This window comes from Pseudophryne corroboree, chromosome 2, assembly GCF_028390025.1.
Source record: "Pseudophryne corroboree isolate aPseCor3 chromosome 2, aPseCor3.hap2, whole genome shotgun sequence".
Classification (NCBI taxonomy): Eukaryota; Metazoa; Chordata; class Amphibia; order Anura; family Myobatrachidae; genus Pseudophryne; species Pseudophryne corroboree.
In genome coordinates, this window is record NC_086445.1 from 633704640 (window position 1) to 633726890 (window position 22251).

At 47.4% G+C, this 22251-nt stretch overlaps 1 protein-coding gene across 6 annotated transcripts in view; it reads right to left on the bottom strand.

Annotated features, from left to right (window-relative positions):
* The window catches only part of ANKS1A (ankyrin repeat and sterile alpha motif domain containing 1A), a 599988-nt gene that overhangs the window by 43284 nt on the left and 534453 nt on the right, over positions 1–22251 (bottom strand). For all 6 annotated transcript variants that reach the window (XM_063954919.1, XM_063954917.1, XM_063954921.1 and 3 more), the window contains 4 exons: positions 21847–21981; positions 10398–10514; positions 10057–10128; positions 9879–9965 (listed from right to left, as the gene is read on the bottom strand). In XM_063954919.1, the coding sequence (XP_063810989.1) occupies positions 9879–9965; positions 10057–10128; positions 10398–10514; positions 21847–21981 (411 nt within the window). The remainder of the gene's footprint in view (positions 1–9878; positions 9966–10056; positions 10129–10397; positions 10515–21846; positions 21982–22251) is intronic.

Consider the following 22251-nt stretch of genomic DNA (forward strand, 5'->3'; position numbering starts at 1 on the left):
GCGGGGGGGGAGACGTCTCGAATTCCAGCCTGTACCTCTGAGATACTGTTTGAAGAACCCAGGGATCCACCTGTGAGAGAGCCCACTGTGCGCTGAAAATTTCTGAGACGGGCCCCCACCGTACCCGGGTCCGCCTGAGCAGCCCCAGCGTCATGCTGTTGACTTACCGGACGCAGGGGAGGACTTCTGCTCTTGGGAACTAGCTGTGTGCTGCAGCTTTTTCCCTCTACCTTTTCCTCTTGGCAGAAAAGATGAGCCTCTAGCCCTCTACTTTTCTGGGGCCGAAGGGACTGTACCTGATAATACAGTGCTTACTTTTGCTGTGGGGTAGCTTGTGGCAAAAGTTTTGATTTCCCAGCCATAGCTGTGGAAACGAGGTCTGAAAAACCATCCCCAAACAGTTCCACCCCCTTCTAGGGCAAACTTCCATGTGCCGTTTTGAATCGGCATCGCCCGACCATTGCCGAGTCCATAACCCCTGTCTGGCGGCAATGGTTTTACATAGCGCTTATTAGTGATGCCAGTCGGCAAATATCCCTCTGTGCATCACGCATGTATAAGACAGCGTCTTTTATATGCTCTATTTTCAGCAAAATATTGTCCCTATCTATAGTATAAATATTATCCGACAGGGAATCTGACCACGCAGCTGCCGCACTGCACATCCATGCCGAGGCAATAGCAGGTCTCAATATAATGCCCGTGTGTGTGTATATAGCTTTAAGGGTAGTTTTCTGCTTTCTATCAGCAGGTCCTTCAGGGCGGCCGTATCCGTGACGGTAGTGCCACCTTTTTTAATAAGCGTGTAACCGCTTTATCTACCATAGGGGTTATTTCCCAACGTGACCTATCCTCTGGCGGAAAAGGGTACGCTGCTTAGAAATTATCAATTTCTTATCGGGGGAAGTCCACGCTTCCTCACACACCTCATATCAATTCCTCAGATGCAGGAAAACTACTGGTAGTTTTCTGTCACCAAACATAATACCCTTTTTTGTGGTATCTGGGGTATTATCAGAAATGTGTAATACATTTTTCATTGCCTCAATCATGTAACGGGTGGCCCTATTGGAAGGTACACTAGTCTCATCGTCGTCGACACTGGAGTCGGTATCCGTGTCAACATCTGTGTCTGCCATCTGAGGTAGCGGGCGTTTTAGAGCCCCTGATGACATGTGAGACGCTTGGACAGGCACAAGCTGAGCAGCCGGCTGTCCTATGTCGTCAAACCTTTTATGTAAGGAGTTGACACTGTCACGTAATTCCTTCCATAAGTCCATCCACACCGGTGTCGACCCCGCAGGGGGTGACATCCCATTCACAGGCATTTGCTCCGCCTCCACATCATTATCCTCATCATACATGTCGACACACAGTACCGACACACAGCACACACACAGGGAATGCTCTGACAGAGGACAGGACCCCACAAAGCCCTTTGGGGAGACAGAGGGAGAGTATGCCAGCACACACCAGAGCGCTATATATCACAGGGATATCACCTATAGAGAGTGTTTTCCCTTATAGCTGCATAAATAAGATTTTACTCACCGGTAAATCTATTTCTCGTAGACCGTAGTGGATGCTGGGAACTCCGTAAGGACCATGGGGAATAGACGGGCTCCGCAGGAGACTGGGCACTCTAAAAGAAAGATTAGGTACTATCTGGTGTGCACTGGCTCCTCCCACCATGACCCTCCTCCAGACCTCAGTTAGGATACTGTGCCCGGAAGAGCTGACACAATAAGGAAGGATTTTGAATCCCGGGTAAGACTCATACCAGCCACACCAATCACACCGTATAACTCGTGATACTATACCCAGTTAACATTATGAAATATAACGGAGCCTCTCAACAGATGGCTCAACAATAACCCTTAGTTAGGCAATAACTACATACAAGTATTGCAGACAATCCGCACTTGGGATGGGCGCCCAGCATCCACTACGGACTACGAGAAATAGATTTACCGGTGAGTAAAATCTTATTTTCTCTTACGTCCTATTGGATGCTGGGAACTCCGTAAGGACCATGGGGATTATACCAAAGCTCCCAAACGGACGGGAGAGTGCGGATGACTCTGCAGCACCGAATGAGAGAACTCAAGGTCCTCCTCAGCCAGGGTATCAAATTTGTAGAATTTAGCAAACGTGTTTTCCCCTGACCAAGTTGCAGCTCGGCAAAGTTGTAAAGCCGAGACCCCTCGGGCAGCTGCCCAAGAAGAGCCCACTTTCCTCGTGGAATGGGCTTTTACTGATTTAGGATGCGGCAATCCAGCCGCAGAATGCTCCAGCTGAATTGTGCTACAAATTCAGCGAGCAATAGTCTGCTTAGAAGCAGGAGCACCTACTTTGTTGGGTGCCTACAGGATAAAAAGCGAGTCAGTTTTCCTGACTCCAGCCGTCCTGGAAATATAAATTTTTAAGGCCCTGACTACGTCCAGTAAGTTGGAATCTTCCAAGTCCCTAGAAGCCGCAGGCACTACAATAGGTTATTTCAAGTGAAAAGCTGATACCACCTTAGGGAGAAACTGGGGACGAATCCTCAATTCTGCCCTATCCATATGGAAAATCAGATAAGGGCTTTTACATGACAAAGCCGCCAATTCTGACACACGCCTGGCCGAAGCCAAGGCCAATAACATGACCACTTTCCACGTGAGATATTTCAAATCCACAGTTTTAAGTGGCTCAAACCAATGTGATTTTAAGAAACTCAACACCACGTTGAGATCCCAAGGTGCCACAGGAGGCACAAAAGGGGGCTGAATATGTAGCACTCCCTTTACAAATGTCTGAACTCCAGGCAGTGAAGCCAGTTCTTTCTGGAAGAAAATCGACAGAGCCGAAATCTGGACCTTAATGGAACACAAGTTTAGGCCCATAGTCACTCCTGACTGTAGGAAGTGCAGAAAACGACCCAGCTGAAATTCCTCTGTTGGGGCCTTCCTGGCCTCACACCACGCAACATATTTTCGCCAAATACGGTGATAATGGTTTGCGGTTACTTCTTTCCTGGCTTTTATCAGCGTAGGAATGACTTCCTCTGGAATGCCCTTTTCCTTTAGGATCCGGAATTCAACCGCCATGCCGTCAAACGCAGCCGTGGTAAGTCTTGGAACAGACAGGGCCCCTGCTGTAGCAGATCCTGTCTGAGCGGTAGAGGCCATGGGTCCTCTGATATCATTTCTTGAAATTCTGGGTACCAAGCTCTTCTTGGCCCATCCGGAACCACGAGTATCGTTCTTACTCCTCGTTTTCTTATTATTCTCAGTACCTTTGGTATGAGAGGCAGAGGAGGGAATACATAAACCGACTGGTACACCCACTGTGTCACTAGAGCGTCCACAGCTATTGCCTGAGGGTCCCTTGACCTGGCGCAATATCTAGTTTTTTGTTTAGGCGGGACGCCATCATGTCCACCTGTGGCCTTTCCCAACGGTTTACCAACAGTTGGAAGACTTCTGGATGAAGTCCCCACTCTCCCGGGTGTAGGTCGAGTCTGCTGAGGAAGTCTGCTTCCCAGTTGTCCACTCCCGGAATGAACACTGCTGACAGTGCTAAGACGTGATTTTCCGCCCATCGGAGAATCCTTGTGGCTTCTGCCATCGCCATCCTGCTTCTTGTGCCGCCCTGTCGGTTTACATGGGCGACTGCCGTGATGTTGTCTGATTGGATCAGTACCAGCTGGTTTTGAAGCAGAGGCCTTGCCATTTTTTTTTATTTTATTTTTTTGACTTAGGGCATTGTAAATGGCCCTCAGTTCCAGAATATTTATGTGTAGGGACGACTCCTGACTTGACCAAAGTCCTTGGAAATTTCTTCCCTGTGTGACTGCCCCCCAGCCTCGAAGGCTGGCATCCGTGGTTACCAGGACCCAGTCCTGTATGCCGAATCTGCGGCCCTCTTGAAGATGAGCACTCTGCAGCCACCACAGTAGAGATACCCTGGTCCTTGGAGACAGGGTTATCAGCCGATGCATCTGAAGATGCGATCCCGACCACTTGTCCAAGAGGTCCCACTGAAAGGTTCTTGCATGGAACCTGCCGAATGGAATTTTGCTTCGTAAGAAGCTACCATTTTTCCCAGGACTCGTGTGCAGTGATGCACCGATACCTGTTTTGGTTTCAGGAGGTCTCTGACTAGAGATGACAGCTCCTTGGCTTTCTCCTGCGGGAGAAACACTTTTTTCTGTTCTGTGTCCAGAACCATCCCCAGGAACAGTAGGCGTGTGGTAGGAACCAGCTGTGACTTTGGAATGTATAGAATCCATCCGTGCTGTTGTAGCACTTCCCGAGATAGTGCTACTCCGACCAACAACTGCTCCTTGGACCTCGCCTTTATAAGGAGATCGTCCAAGTACGGGATAATTAAAACTCCCTTTTTTCGAAGGAGTATCATCATTTCTGCCATTACCTTGGTAAAGACCCTAGGTGCCGTGGACAGTCCAAACGGCAGTGTTTGGAATTGGTAATGGCAATCCTGTACCACAAATCTGAGGTACTCCTGGTGAGGATGGTAAATGGGGACATGTAGGTAAGCATCCTTGATGTCCAGGGATACCATGTAATCCCCCTCCTCCAGGCTTGCAATAACCGCCCTGAGCGATTCCATCTTGAACTTGAATTTTTTTATGTATGTGTTCAAGGATTTCTAATTTAAAATGGGTCTCACCGAACCGTCCGGTTTCGGTACCACAAACAGTGTGGAATAGTAACCCCGTCCTTGTTGAAGTAGGGGCACCTTGACTATCACCTGCTGGGAATACAGCTTGTGAATTGCCTCTAGCACAGCCTCCCTGCCTGAGGGAGTTGTCGGCAAGGCAGATTTGAGGAAACGGCGGGGGGGAGACGCCTCGAATTCCAGCTTGTACCCCTGAGATACTACTTGAAGGATCCAGGGATCCACCTGTGAGCGAGCCCACTGATCGCTGAAATTTTTGAGGCGGCCCCCCAACGTACCTGGCTACGCCTGTGGAGCCCCCGTCATGCGGTGGACTCAGAGGAAGCGGGGGAAGAATTTTGATTCTGGGAACTGGCTGACTGGTGCAGCTTTTTCCCTCTTCCCTCGTCTCTGTGCAGAAAGGAAGCGCCTTTGACCCGCTTGCTTTTCTAAAGCCGAAAGGACTGTACCTGATAATACAGTGCTTTCTTAGGCTGTGAGGAAACCTGAGGTGAAAATTTTTCTTCCCAGCTGTTGCTGTGGATACGAGGTCCCAGAGACCATCCCCAAACAATTCCTCACCCTTATAAGGCTCTATGTGCCTTTTAAAGTCAGCATCACCTGTCCAGTGTCGGGTCTCTAATACCCTCTTGACAGAATGGACATTGCATTAATTTTTGGATGCCAGCCGGCAAAATATCTCTCTGTGCATCCCTCATATATAAGACGACGTCTTATGTTCGCAAAATAGTATCCCTGTTTGACAGGGTTACAGACCACGCTGCAGCAGCACTATCTGCAGGTCTCAGTCTAGTACCTGAGTGTGTAAATACAGACTTCAGGATAGCCTCCTGATTTTTATCAGCGGGTACCTTCAAAGTGGCCGTATCCTAAGACGGCAGTGCCACCTTTTTTGACAAACGTGTGAGCGCCTTATCCACCCTAGGGGATATCTCCCAGCGTAACTTATCCTTTGGCGGGAAAGGGTACGCCATCAGTAACTTTTTAGAAATTACCAGTTTCTTATCGGGGGAACCCATGCTTTTTCACACTTCATTCACTCATTTGATGGGGGAACAAAACACTGCCTGCTTTTTCTCCCCAAACATAAAACCCTTTTTTAGTGGTACTTGGGTTAATGTCAGAAATGTGTAACACATTTTTTATTGCCGGGATCATGTAACGGATGTTCCTAGTGGATTGTGTATATGTCTCAACCTCGTCAACACTGGAGTCAGACTCCGTGTCGACATCTGTGTCTGCCATCTGAGGGAGCGGGCGTTTTTGAGCCCTGATGGCCTTTGAGACGCCTGGGCAGGCGCAGGCTGAGAAGCTGGCTGTCCCATAGGTGTTACGTCATCCAGCCTTTTATGTAAGGAGTTGACACTGTCGGTTTATACCTTCCACCTATCCATCCACTCTGGTGTCGGCCCCACAGGGGGCGACATCACATTTATCGGCATCTGCTCTGCCATCACATAAGCCTCCTCATCAAACGTGTTGACACAGCCGTACCGACACACCGCACACACACAGGGAATGCTCTGACTGAGGACAGGACCCCACACAGCCCTTTGGGGAGACAGAGAGAGAGTATGCCAGCACACACCAGAGCGCTATATAATTTTGGGATTAACACTATATTGAGTGAATTTTTCCCAATAGCTGCTTGTATATACAATATTGCGCCTAAATTTAGTGCCCCCCCTCTCTTTTTAACCCTTTGAGCCTGCAAACTACAGGGGAGAGTCTGGGGAGCCGTCTTCCAGCTGCACTGTGAAGAGAAAATGGCGCCAGTGTGCTGAGGGAGATAGCTCCGCCCCTTTTTCGCTGACTTTTCTCCCGCTTTTTTATGGATTCTGGCAGGGGTATTTATCACATATATAGCCCCTGGGGCTATATATTGTGATATATTTGCCAGCCAAGGTGTTTTTATTGCTGCTCAGGGCGCCCCCCCCCCCAGCGCCCTGCACCCTCAGTGACCGGAGTGTGAAGTGTGCATGAGGAGCAATGGCGCACAGCTGCAGTGCTGTGCGCTACCTTGGTGAAGACTGATGTCTTCTGCCGCCGATTTTCCGGACCTCTTCTTGCTTCTGGCTCTGTAAGGGGGACGGCGGCGCGGCTCCGGGAACGAACACCAAGGCCAGTTCCATGCGGTCGATCCCTCTGGAGCTAATGGTGTCCAGTAGCCTAAGAAGCCCAAGCTAGCTGCAAGCAGGTAGGTTCGCTTCTTCTCCCCTTAGTCCCTCGATGCAGTGAGCCTGTTGCCAGCAGGTCTCACTGTAAAATAAAAAACCTAAAATAAACTTTCTTTCTAGGAGCTCAGGAGAGCCCCTAGTGTGCATCCAGCTCGGCCGGGCACAGAAATCTAACTGAGGTCTGGAGGAGGGTCATGGTGGGAGGAGCCAGTGCACACCAGATAGTACCTAATCTTTCTTTTAGAGTGCCCAGTCTCCTGCGGAGCCCGTCTATTCCCCATGGTCCTTACGGAGTTCCCAGCATCCACTAGGACGTCAGAGAAATATATATATACTGCGCCTAATTTGTGCCCCCCCTCTCTTTTTAACCCTTTTCTGTAGTGCAGGACTGCAGGGGAGAGTCAGGGAGCGATCCCTCCAGCAGAGCTGTGAGGGAAAATGGCGCCAGTGTGCTGAGGGAGATGGCTCCGCCCCTTTTTCGGCGGGCTTTCTCCCGCTATTGTAAAAGTTCTGGCAGGGGTTAATAAACACCTATATAGCCCCTGGGGCTATATATGGTGTCAGTTCGCCAGCCAAGGTGTTAATATTGCTGCTCAGGGCGCCCCCCCCCCCAGCGCCCTGCACCCATCAGTGACCGCAGTGTGTGGTGTGCATGAGGAGCAATGGCGCACAGCTGCAGTGCTGTGCGCTACCTTGGAGAAGACAGAAGTCTTCAGCCGCCGATTTTCCGGACCACCTTCTTGCTTCTGGCTCTGTAAGGGGGACGGCGGCGCGGCTCCGGGAACGGACGACGAGGTCGGGTCCTGTGTTCGATCCCTCTGGAGCTAATGGTGTCCAGTAGCCTAAGAAGCCCAAGCTACCACCACTTAGGTAGGTTCGCTTCTTCTCCCCTTAGTCCCTCGGTGCAGTGAGCCTGTTGCCAGCAGGTCTCACTGAAAATAAAAAACCTAACATATACTTTCTTCCTAGGAGCTCAGGAGAGCCCCTAGTGTGCATCCAGCTCAGCCGGGCACAGAAATCTAACTGAGGCTTGGAGGAGGGTCATAGGGGGAGGAGCCAGTGCACACCAGGTAGACCTAAATCTTTCTTTAGAGTGCCCAGTCTCCTGCGGAGCCCGTCTATTCCCCATGGTCCTTACGGAGTACCCAGCATCCACTAGGACGTCAGAGAAATAATAATACTTACTATAATATACATCATAGTTGTCCCGCTAGGTAGTTTCTGCAGGGCGCCATGCCCTCCCCTTTTTAAAAGTAATCACATGCGCCCTGCCTTGTTTACGAGCGATGGCTTGCGGCCTGTGCCTGCATTTCCCTGGAGCATGCTGCCACACACACACACACTCAGAGCCGGGAGTAGTGGGAGCTTAGGACTGAGTGGCCATCCTCAATCCAGCACACAATAGGTGGTCGGCAGACCAGTGAGCATTCAATCAAGAGCGAGGTCTTCCCGCTCAATGTCACTGGCACCCGCCACCCCTCACAAGTCAGCACTGCACGGAGTGGGATCTCTCAGTCTGTGCTACTGCAACATCTGTTGTTGGTCGGTGCTGTAGTTGACGGGATGGGGTGTAAAGTAGCTGCTCCTCCCATAACCTAACCTTCCTGGTAAGAGGCAGCGATTACAGTAATGCTACAGTAGCGTGAGTGATGGTTGCCAGGCGAGAGCCAGTGCAGCCATATGACGACACTGGTGGTGAGAGCAGCAGACAGGTGTACAGAGATACTATGTGCAGTAGCAGAGACAGATGTATACAGATCCTATGGAGTATTGTGCAGAAACAGAGACGGGTGCATGTAGGCAAATTATGTACTGCATAGGAGATAGAGATGACACTGCTGCTGGTGGTGGTGACGACGACACTGTGACTGAGTAAAGGCATGAAGGAAATTTCTGCATCACACACACTATGCAACTGTGGTCACAGGAATAGGTGTTATATGAAGGGTAAATTAATGTCTGGTGTGTGTGGAGCAGCTGGGCACCCCCCCAGAGTAATGGAAAAGGGGGTGCATCATAAGGCCACACCCTTTTATGAGGGCGCCTTCGCCACACGTAGTTATGCCCTTCTTGGCGACTAGCACACTGCCCTAAAAAGTTCCTAGAGTGAACACTACATGATAATATACATATATAACAATATACATACAGACACTGGGTCGAGAGACCGACGCCGGAATCCTGATAGGCAGCATCCTGAACGCAAGTATAGTGGGAGGGTTAGGGCCGGGGGTTACTGTTAGGCTGCGGGGGGAAGGTTAGGCTGTGGGAATCTGGGGTTAGGCTGTGGGGCAGAAGGGGTTAGGTTTTGTCGGCACCAGGGGGAGGTTAGTGTTAGACGGAGGGAAGAGAGGGTTAGGAGACTGAGGGAAGGGAGGGTTAGGAGACTGAAGGAAAAGAGGGTTAGGAGACTGAGGGAAGGGAGGGTTAGGAGACTGAGGGAAGGGAGGGTTAGGAGACTGAAGGAAGGGAGGGTTAGGAGACTGAGGGAAGGGAGGGTTAGGAGACTGAGGGAAGGGAGGGTTAGGAGACTGAAGGAAGGGAGGGTTAGGAGACTGAGGGATGGGAGGGTTAGGGGGAAACGGGACAGTCGCATACCACCCTTCCGGGATTGAAACTATTGGGATGCCGGCATCTGTATTCTGACCACCGGTATCCTGTACGCTGGAAAATCATAATGAACTATATATACACACACATTATATTATATTATATATATATATATATATATATATATATATATATATATATGAGAGAGAGAGATGCAGCCATGCTCATCTTTGCTTTGATGCATTATTAATTCCTAAAGTAATTAATGAAGGGATCGCTGGCTGTTAATAGTCGAGGCTGGCACGCCATGTAGCTTGCTGTGACACTACATGCTGCATCATAGTAAAATGAGCACGGCTACATCTGTATATTTTAGTATTCAAATTGTATGACACAGGGAGAACAAAACATTTGACTATGCATCCCCTTCAAAGTTGTAGCAGTAAATGTAATGTTTTCTTGATTGACCTGATTTGATGCATCAATGAACTTCACGCCTTTGTAGCTGATGGAAAGGGTAATTCTTGGAATTTTTTTCATCTGCTCTGTGGACTTCTGTAGGTAGACATTTAACATTCATTAATTGTAAAGTTTATAAGGAAATATGATTGCTTAATGCAACATTTTCACGTTCACAAAATCTCACCCTCATTTTGGCACAGGCATCCTGGGTGGACTCTGTCCCACGCAGATCTTTGATTTGCATTGATCCCAAATACTGGACCAAGCAGCAAGGGGAGAGCAGAATTCATTACATTAGTAATTTAACTAATCTAATTAAATACAATTAAAAGAAATTTACAAGCATAGTATCAATTAAAATAAATAAAAGTGTGTTTCATATGTCCCCATATACTCATCATTGTATTGTTACTATGTTTCTGCGGCAATTTATGTATTTTTGCAATCTTTATTTATACCCCAATAAAACGCTTAAGTCAATCAAATTAGACCATATGTTTAATCACAAGTAATAACAATACTCACACTAGCTTCATAACCACATGAGTCAAATATCAACTTTTCAGGCTGGTGCTGCCAGTTCTGAAGCGGGGCATAGGAAGTGGCCAGACTTGGGGGTCGCAAAGTTAATCTAGATTCTTCCTGCATGAATTTGAATAGGTAAATTATCAACTGGATAAGCTAAAGATAAATCGACACAACCATCTCAGCTCCAATTTATTAATGCTAAAGTACTATTCACCAGCACATATCGGTTTTTCCTGGCCACAATTCTCAAGTTTTTAATACACTGGGAAAACGAGTTTTCTGGTAAGAACTTACAGTCGTTAAAACTCTTTCTGCGAGGTACACTGGGCTCCACAAGGAATGGACAATGGGGTGTAGAGTAGGATCTTGATCCGAGCACCAACAGGCTCAAAGCTTTGACTGTTCCCAGAATGCATAGCGCCGCCTCCTATATCACTCCGCCTCCCTGTACAGGATCTCAGTTTTTAGTTAACCAGTCCAATGCAGTAGCAGGAAAAGAGACGACAACGGTTAGTAGCCACAACACCGCATTCTCGCGACAGGAGACGTGTCAGCGGCTAATGCCATACCAACCCAAAGAAGCTAAGTGCGTCAGGGTGGGCGCCTTGTGGGGCCCAGTGTACCTCGCAGAAAGAGTTTTAACAAAGGTAAGTTCTTACTATAAAACTTGTTTTCTGCTGCGGGGTACACTGGGCTCCACAAGGAATGGACAATGGGGATGTCCTAAAGCAGTTCCTTATGGGAGGGGACGCACTGTAGCGGGCACAAGAACCCGGCGTCCAAAGGAAACATCCTGGGAAGCGGCAGTATCGAAGGCATAGAACCTTATGAACGTGTTCACAGAGGACCACGTAGCCGCCTTGCACAATTGTTCAAGGGTCGCACAACGTTGGGCCGCCCAAGAAGGTCCAACAGACCGAGTAGAAATGGGCCTTAATGTGATCAGGAGCAGAGAGACCAGCCTTCACATAAGCATGTGCAATCACCATTCTAATCCATCTGGCCAGAGTTTGCTTGTGAGCAGGCCAGCCACGTTTGTGAAACCCAAACACAACAAAAAGAGAATCCGATTTCCTAATAGGAGCAGTTCTCTTCACATAGATACGGAGAGCCCGTACCACATCCAAAGACCGCTCTTTGGGAGAAAGATCAGGAGAAACAAGTGTCGGAACTACAATCTCCTGATTAAGGTGGAACGAAGAAACCACCTTAGTTAGATAGCCTGGACTAGTTCTAAGAACTACCCGGTCACGGTGAAATATCAGATATGGGGCACTACAGGACAAGGCACCCAAATCCGACACTCTTCTAGCTGAAGCAATAGCCAGCAGAACCACCACCTTAAGGGAAAGCCACTTAAGGTCAGCTGAACCAAGAGGTTCAAACTGAGACTCTTGTAACGCCTCCAAAACCACCGACAAGTCCCAAGGAGCCACAGGCGGGACATAGGGAGGTTGGATACACAACACGCCCTGAGTAAAGGTATGCACATCAGGTAAGGTCGCAATTTTTCTCTGAAACCACACTGACGAGGCAGATATTTGAACCTTGAGGGAGGCTAAACGCAGGCCTAAGTCCAGGCCCTGCTGAAGAAAAGCCAACAACTTGGCTATATTAAACTTGGAAGCGTCATAATCGTTAGATGCGCACCAAACAAAGTAAGAATGCCAGACCCTATAGTAAATCCGAGCCGAAGCCGGTTTCCGGGCCCGCAACATAGTTTGAATGACCGCCTCAAAAAACCCTTTAGCCCTTAAGACGGAAGCTTCAAGAGCCACGCCGTCAAAGACAGCCGGGCTAGGTCCTGGTAGACACAGGGGCCCTGAACGAGGCGGTCTGGGCGTTGCTGAAGTAGAAATGGACGCTCTGACGATAGGCCTTGCAGGTCTGAGAACCAGTGCCGTCTGGGCCACGCTGGAGCTATGAGAAGCAGAATTCCTTTTTCTTGCTTGAACTTCCAAATTACCCTGGGCAGGAGTGACACCAGAGGGAACACGTAGGGCAGCCGAAACCTCCACGGCACCGCCAGCGCATCCACGAATGCTGCTTGAGGATCCCTTGTCCTTGCTCCGAAGACCGGAACCTTGTGATTGTGTCGAGACGCCATCAGATCTACGTCTGGAAGACCCCACCTTTCCACTAGGAGTTGAAACACTTCTGGATGGAGGCCCCACTCGCCGGCATACGCGTCCTGACGACTGAGAAAGTCCGCTTCCCAATTCAGGACTCCCGGAATGAATATTGCCGATATGGCCGGTAAATGGCGTTCTGCCCACTGTAGAATCCGTGAGACTTCCTTCATTGCTAGGAGTCTTCGAGTGCCGCCCTGATGATTTATGTAGGCCACTGTGGTGGCGTTGTCCGACTGTACTTGAACAGGACGGTTCTGAATTAAATGCTGGGCTCGGTTCAAGGCATTGAAGACCGCCCGCAACTCCAGAATATTGATCGAGAGGAGGGACTCCTCCTTGGTCCACCGCCCCTGAAGGGAGTGTTGCTCCAGCACCGCGCCCCAACCTCTTAGATTGGCATCTGTCGTCAACAGGACCCAGTCGGATATCCAGAACGGACGGCCCCCCGCACAGTTGTTGGTCCCGGAGCCACCAGAGCAGCGACAGACGGACCTCCGGAGTCAATGAGATCATTTGAGACCTGATCCGGTGAGGCAGGCCGTCCCATTTGGCTAGAATCAGCCTCTGGAGAGGGCGAGAATGAAATTGAGCGTACTCCACCATGTCGAATGCTGACACCATGAGGCCCAGCACCTGCATCGCCGAATGAATATCGACACTTGCGGACGAGATAGGAAGCAACGAATCCTGTCCTTAAGTTTCAGAACTTTCTCCTGAGACAGGAACAACCGCTGGTTATGAGTGTCCAATAGTGCTCCCAGATGCACCATGCTCTGAGCAGGGATCAGGGATGACTTCTTCCAGTTGATGAGCCACCCGTGGGCTTGCAGAAACCGGACCGTCACATCTAGATGACGCAGGAGAAGTTCTGGGGAATTTGCCAGGATTAACAAGTCGCCCAAATACGGCAGTATCCTGAACCCTTGACGGCGGAGTATCACAGTCATCACCGCCATGACTTTTATAAAGACTCACGGAGCCGTTGTTAAACCAAAAGGTAACGCCCGAAACTGGTAATGGCAGTTGCCAATCGCAAATCTCAGGTATTGCTGATGAGACACTGCTATAGGAACATGCAGGTAAGCATCCTGTATATCCAGGGAGACCATGAAGTCTCCAGGTTCCAAGGCCAGAACTAGAGCGAAGGGTTTCCATCCGGAACTTGGAAACTTTCACAAACCTGTTCAATGCCTTGAGGTTGAGAATGGGCCGGGAGGACCCATCCGGTTTCGGGACTAGAAACAGCGGAGAATAGTACCCCCGGCCCCTTTGCGCAAGAGGCACCTGTACTACGACTCCTGTATCCAGGAGGGTCTGTACCACCGAATGTAGAGTGTTTGCCTTTGTTTTGTCCAACCGGACATCTGTCTGGCAAAATCGATGAGGGGGTCGGTTTTTGAAGGCTATGGCGTAACCTCGTGTGACGACTTCCCGTACCAAGGCATCTGAAGTGGTCTTCAGCCATTCCTGGGTATACCCTAGAAGCCGGCCCCCCACCCTGGGATCCCCCAGAGGGAGGCCCGCCCCGTCATGCGGCAGGCTTATCTGTCTTGGAAGCTGGCTGACGGGCCGTCCAGGCTCTTTTGGGCTTAGGCTTACCAGGTTTGGAAGTGCGGGCCTGCTTGTTGTACGCCTGACCTTTTGCTTTACCTGAAGGACGAAAGGGGCGAAAGGAAGTACCTTTAGCCTTCGACACAGAAGGAGCAGTACTTGGCAGACAGGCAGTTTTGGCAGTAGCCAAGTCAGCCACAATCTTATTTAAATCCTCCCCAAACAGAATATCTCCCTTAAAAGGGAGTACCTCCAGGGTTTTTCTAGAGTCCAGATCCACAGACCAGGATCTCAGCCACAATATTCGGCGAGCCAGGACTGATGTAGTAGAGGCCTTGGCTGCCAGGATACCGGCATCAGAAGCCGCCTCTTTAATATAACGAGAAGCTGTGACAATATAAGACAAGCATTGTCTAGCATGGTCAGAGGAGATTTCAGCATCTAACTCCAAGGCCCATGCTTAATTGGCCTCTGCAGTCCAAGTAGCTGCAATAGTGGGCCTTTGTGCAGCACCAGTGAGGATGTAAATCGCTTTCAGACAACCCTCCACACGTTTATCCGTAGGCTCTTTTAGAGATGTGATGGTGGTGACCGGTAGAGCTGAGGAAACCACCATCCTAGCCACATGTGATTCCACTGGAGGAGGCGTTTCCCAATTCTTAGACAGCTCCGGCACGAGGGGATAGCGAGCCAGCATCTTCTTTTGAGGCACAAACTTCGTACCCGGGTTTTCCCAGGGTTCCTGACGTATATCAATTAGGTGGTCAGAGTGAGGTAAAACTTGTTTAATCACCTTCTGACGCTTGAACCTATCTGGTTTCTTAGGAGGAACGGATGGCTCGGGATCATCCGTAATCTGTAAAATTAACTTAATAGCCTCCAAGAGATCAGGAACATCCACATGTGAACCACCCACCCCATCAGCCATATCGGAGTCAGAACCTGTGGGGTCAGTGTAAGTGCCGTCTTCATCCGACGAGGTGTCAGTGACAGCAGTGGATTGTGAGGAGACAAGCGCTCGCTTAGAGAACCCCTTGGATGTAGGCGAGCGACGGTCAGACTTTTTAGTAGTCAGGGACTGGTTCAACTTCTTTATTTGTGCAGATAAATCGTCCGCCCATGGCGGGTTAGCTGCAGGGACCACAAACGGTTGTACCGGCATTGGGGGGTCCCATAGAGGGTGTTAGTTTATGAACTAGCGTATCCAGAAGCGTGGAAAAAGCGGCCCATGGCGGGTCATTAATTGCCCCCGTTGCCACCGTCCCACTGGGGGGCAAGGAGCCCCCAGAACCAGAGCCAAAAGCTGCTATATTCTCCTCATAGGTATCTGCGGCTTCAGCAACACCGGCAGTGTGTTCAGCCCCAGAACCGTTACCCTCAGAAGCAGACATGATATAACTTGCAGTATCAGGTAACACAGTACAATTCGTCAGCAGCCCGATACCTCTAGCCCAAACCCCTGCGCAGTGTAGTCAGCACCAGCAGAGATAAAGGAGAGATATGGTAACTAAATCACAGAGAAAAATACGTAAAACAGTATATCTTTGTGAAAATCCTATATTAGATAAAACCTGACGCACCAAGCCCCCTCAGGTTATAGAATATAGGGATAGCAGGTTGAGTGAAGGACATGAAATGGACACCACTCAGCTATCAAATGTACACACAGAAAGTCACAGTTTGTACAATGCAGAGGATATTACTGACAATAATACTGCACTGGACTAGCTTACACAGCTATATAACAATAGATATAACAGTACACAGTAAGAACTGGATGTATATCACAGGGCAATTGTACTAGGAAACCCTGATTAAATGCACTCTTTCTTAACTAACACTGACTAAAAAAGGCAGGTAGAATACTTAAGTGTCTTGTAAAGTCACAGCACTGACAACCAGGTGGCTTTACATAGGAGGATTTGCACAAGCATTCCCAGGAACAGTGAGCTGAGGGATAATGGCGCCGCAGATACTGCCAGGGAGTGAGGGAGAGACAGATATGCAGCTCCACGGCGGGAACATTTGCAGAAAATGGCGCCCTGGGGCTAGGGGAGGGGCTTCAGGTCCAAGCTCTATCCCCCTGCTGGCAAAACCACAGGGTACTGCGGGCTCTAATAAAACGGTTTATAGAGAAAACCTGACCTGTCCCACGCCCTGGTGATCTAGTGTGATCGCCTGTACTGCCACAGTGTCCACCGCCAGCGCGCGCGGCCCGCCTCCCACTGACCGCGCCGGATCGCGATAAAGACCGGGTCCCGCAAGCGGGACCCACTTACCACCTCCCGAAGCGCGGCCACGCAATCCCGGAGAGACCCCGTCGTGTGTGCCTGACAAGAAGAAAACCAGAGCCTCCAGCTGTAGTTACCCGGCAACCAGGGCTCGGGACTGTACAGCGCCGCTGGGGAGAGCCGGAGCTGCAGCCGTGAATGTCCACTGACATGTAACACTGCTGCTGCCCTTGAAGTCTTCCCTTTTTTCCTCAGAAAAAAAGCTCTTCTTAGTGCTGCCTGGAGCAGCCCCTCTGTTAAGTGCCTGCTACTGCAGCACCAACTACAAAACTGAGATCCTGTGCAGGGAGGCGGGGTGATATAGGAGGCGGCGCTATGCATTCTGGGATCAAGATCCTACTCTACACCCCATTGTCCATTCCTTGTGGAGCCCAGTGTACCCCGCAGCAGAAAAGAGATATTTATTTCTGTCCATCCAACAAATCAGACAGTTTTCAGCATATGGGATTAGATATATTTAATTGTATTGGTACTATAATAATAGGCTATAATATAGGAGGGGGTACTAAAATAATTATATAATAATATATATCTGTACATACATACACATTATATGTATATATATATATATATATATATATATATATATATACACACACACACACATATATATATATATATATATATATAAAAAAGCAATGAGAGTATGGCGCCACAGGCGAGTGTGGAAGGAAACAAATAAACAAAATGATTTGCTATACAGACACTCCCTTGTTCATATAGGGTGTCAGCTACCCCCTAAGTTTTCAGCATGGGTAAGATGCTTTTAATGACTTAAATGGGATGGGGTACCAGCGACCGGCAGTGTCTGTTCAAATATATACAATTTATGAAGATACACAGGATACGTGGAGGTGGGATAAAAAATAATACACTTAGTTTACATGAAGTTAAAAAATAGACTAAACATGAAGGGTAAAAGTACCCACAAATACTAGGTAAAAATTAGTTAGAACCATAAAACATTAAAAATATATAAATATGAATAAAAAATCTGAGACAAGAGAATGCTGCTTATCTTAATGTGGAGAGTCATGTGGGGCACACACCACACCCTTGACTACTGTACCATAGCCACATACAACACTCGATCCGTTGGCACTCACACGATAAAAGAACGCTTCACACACTCCATTGTAAGATCAACGTTTCAAAGTTTTACTTTGTCATCAGGTTACAAAAATGCAACAATAAATGCTGGATCGAGTGTTATATATTTATGTATATGGTAAGGCAAAGAAAACTCCCTATACTGCCTAATGTTTCGTAAATAATCTAAGTGCATGGAATACAGTTTACACCCCTTTCAGATTGCCAAAATAACCTGGTATATTGCCGGGTCAACCCAGGGGGAGGTGGTATATGAAAAGGCCAGGTTGAAAAATGCCGGGTCGAGTAACCTGACATTTCAACCCGGTAATAAAGGAGGGTTTTATATGAGTTATTCCCGTGTCAGGTGTGGTGTGAATGGGTTACCCGGGTCGACGTGATCCGGGACCCGTTCACACTATGGAGGAGGAAGCCTCCACCCCTGATGGCAACCCAACCCAGCATATTGCCGGGTCGAGTTGCCAGTCTGAAAGGGATCTCATGGTGGGTTGCACCCAGGAAGGACTCGTGCACAATTCCTGTGTGTGAAAAAATGTGTTTGCAATTTGAAAGAGAGATTAATTTCAATTGGTTTTGAATATGATATTGTCATTTCTTGGTGTATAGCAGCATTCAGTTCATTAATGGTTCTTGGTCGATGTTTGTAGACCTCAGCTTTCAGATGTACCCATTGGGTTTGTAAAGGCCTTTCATCAAGCTGATGAGGATTATTTTCCGCCCAGTAACGAAAATTCTGCTTCTTAACACAGAAAGACAAAACTTATCGCTGAATCTTGTTGGGGCCGGAGCTGGCACTTAAACTAAACTGTTACTTTGAAAAGGAAGCTCCTCCCCTCTGCAACTACATAATTCCAGTACTTCTTTAAAAGAGACAGGAAGAGTAGCAGTAACTCAGTGAAATGGTTACAACAATAAAACAAACCAGTAGGGAATCAATGGCCAAGAACAAAAATCTCACACGACTGAGCATGAGGTAGTGTCCCACAGTCTGCTTAAAAGAAAAGGATTCAACAGTGAGTGACTACAAATCTTATTTCCTCTGTCAGCAAGACTGGTCAGACACTGGACCATGGGACGTTCAATAGCTGCCCCCAGGGGAAGGAATGCTCAGGCTGCCTGAGCGGGGAACTGTATGCCCAAAGTGGTTGTTGCTGGAGGCAAAACCATGAAAAACTTTAAAAACGGGTAAACGAGTTGACAGCAGACCAGGTAGCAGCACAATAAACCTGTTCCACCGAAGCCCAGTCACTGCACTAGTGGAATACACTAATCAACTGGCCTGGTGCCGGTCACCCCACACATGGATCGGCTCTAGTGATTACAGTGTATCCAGTGCACAACTGTCTGCTTTGTAGCTAGCCAACCATGGTATGTGCGTCGTAAAGAACAAGGACAGAATCCGTACAGAAGGAAGTATTGTCCAAGAAACTTTGCAGAACTGAAAACTATGTCTAGTAGAGCCATATCTTCCCGGTCATGGGAAGTGGCCAAAAGTGGAAAGACAAGACAGACAAGCTCCTGGTTTAAGTGAAAAGCTGAAACAACTTTCAGTTGGTTAGAATCTGTATGGAGAACAGCTCTATTGTCATGGAAGCTGGAAAAAAGGCAGCTAGCAAGACAAAGACAGCAGGCTGAGGAAATAGCCATAAAGAAGATTAGCTTCCAAGTAAGGAATTAAAGATCTACTGAATGTAAATGGTGCTACTGGCAGACAAAACTGTGGATAAACATGAACCACATCCTGTAAAAAGGTTTGGACCTTTGGAAGAAGGACCAAATGCAGCTGGAAACAAATTGACAGCTCTCTCCCTGCAGCAAGGTAATCGGCGAGTTGAAGACAGCTCCCACAGTGGCCGCGCTCACAAACACTGCACAGCAACCTAGATACAAAAAAAAAAAGAAAAAAAAAAAAAAGCGTACAAAAAAGTTCAAAAGAAACTAACAAACAACACCTGAAAACGTGCGCTACTCCCGACAGGCACGTAAAGAAAAACTGGCATTATGGTGTTGCATGTTTATACGTTCCAACTAAAAGTTGTTTCGGCTTTTCACTTAAACCAGAAAATTGTCTTTCTATTTTTTCCTTCTTTGGCCACTTCCAGGGAATGTGATGATATGGCTCTACCAGACGTAGTTTGAGTTCTGTGAATTTACTTGGACAAGACTTCTTCTGTCTGCCGCACGGATTCTCTCCTTTTGGCCATCTACAAAGCAGACATTTGCCTACTGGAGTCACCCTGTAATCACTTGAGCTGAGACTAGTGTGGGGCAACTGGCACCAGTCAGGTTGTCAGTGCATTCCACTAGGGTACTTGCAACCTCCTGGGCAGTGCAACACTGGGCTTTAGTGGAACAGGTTTATAGTGCTGCTACCTGGTATGCTATCTGCTCGTTTACCTGTTTTTACAGTTTTCATGGTTTTGCCCCTGGCGACACTCACTTTGGGCATACAGTTCTCTGGTCAGGCAGCCTGAGCATTCTTTTCCCTGTGGGCAGCTGCTGAACGTCCCATGCTCCAGTGTCCCACCAGCCCTGCTGACAGACAAAATAGGATTTTTGGTCACTTACTGTTGAATCCTTTTCTCTGAAGCAGGCTGTGGGACACTGTGTTCTCATGATCAGTTGTGCGAGGTTTTGGATCTTGACCACCGTTTCCCTACTGGTTTGTTTTATTGTTGTAAAAGTTACTGCTACTCTTTTCCAGTCTCTTTTAATGAAGTACTGGAATTATGTGGTTGCAGGGGGAGGAGCTTACTTTTTAGAGTTACTGTACAGTTTAGTTTAATCGCCACCTCCAGCTCCAACCTACAATCCCATGATCCAGTGTCCAACCAGCCTTTGCTGACAGAGAAATGGAAGGGAGCTTCATGAAGTATTTGCAGCGATAACGCAGGAAATAACCCAAGTGATATAGAACTTCAGAAATTAACTACAAATGTTTATCACAAATGAAGGCCACCATCTTCACAATATCAAATTCAAAAACCAACGCAACATTAGCTGTATTCCATGCACTTTTAGATTATGTACTAAAATTTGGAGTAGCACTTACCATGCCTTTTCTGTTAACCTTTAAATCAGAGTTTTTTTTGCCTTGTCCTGTATATTTAAATACATACAAATACATTGACTTCTATACTTTTAGAACCAACATTATATAACTTACAGTAGTTTGTTCCAATTACTTTCTATCTCCATCTTTACATAAGAATAATATATACACTGTTTTGTGTGTGCGTGTAATTAATTATATATATATATATATATATATATATACACATACACACACACATACACACATATATATATATATATATACACACACACACTGTATATGTATATACAAATACAACATACACACCGCACTCATGCAACACATAAGCAGAGTACTCAATTATAATTAAGAAATATACCACACAGGATTACAGTAAATGCACTTTAGTCAATAATTAACTACTTTAAAAACAGTGTATTTGCACTAGTGTCCTTCTTTGTATCCTCGGAATGCAGCTCCACTCATAAGATCAAGACCGGAATCCCACATGTTATCATTTCTGTCAAAAAATCATGAAGATAGCACACACAATAGGCACTGCACAAGATAAAATCTGTACAGCTTGTACTGCAATGTAACAAGTGTGGGCTGATTACCACATGATATCATACATAGTCATCCCGGCATACACAGAATCAGCGTCACAGGGCACCATGGACTCCTAAGCTGCTGGATACAGGACAGTGAGCACTGGGAGATCATAACGTCACGATTCCCCGGTACTCACTGTCCTGTATCCAGCTGCTGTTGTGATCTGACACGCGGCGACTTCCAGTAGCGGTCAGCGGTGGGTGTTAGGAGTCCATGATGCCCTTGTGCAGTGCCGCTTATATATATATTTTTTTTTTGCTTATAACCTGGTTGGGAATATACAGTATATAACTGGGTGTACATGTGAAGTTAACCTGGCCCATACAATACTGGAGCAGAGTTTGATGCAGTATTCCCAATAAGGAGGCAAAAATACTTGTACAGTTCACCTGTGTTCACCCACTGATTTTATAAGGTCATCACTGATGCCAAACCATTTTAGGCACACGGCTGGGCATAAATAAGCAAAAGGAAATTTTGAACAAAATACTCTATATAATGCACTACTTATGATACAGATCTTATGTTAGTTGGATCCTTTGTGCCTGGAACATGTTACATTAGTGTCTCTCGTGCGATAGCCTTGTCCGTTTCCATCATAACAGAGCATTTCATCAGTTAAAAAGTGAGGAAAACACAGAATTTTCATACTGCAGTCCTTGAAATTAAAGCATTTAAAAAAAAAAAAAATGTTTAGAAAGGCATAAAGACACAACCTCCTTAGTGGACTCTAGACGTTTGTGACGCTCTCTGCTTTCTGTTGATTCTACCCTACTTCTTCCTGATTCCATTCCAGCATCCTGATCTCCTAATGGAATCGATGGCAAAGAACGAGGGAGGACATCATGATACTGTACGAATAAAAATTAGATGACGTTTCAGGTCAATGTATATGAAGGAAACCATTTTTATACAGTGCTGAACCGTATGTTGCTGTGATAAAAAAAAAAACGGGAAATACAGAGATTTAGGAATACCATAGAGCTTTCACTGTGTTTCTAATTCTAAGACTTATCTACAGTAAGTAACAATTCTGAATGTTTCCAGAAGAATAAGTCAATGTAGTGTGAAACAGACATAATACCTTTCTGGTCTAGTGGTTTTGGTTCTAATGCAGCAAG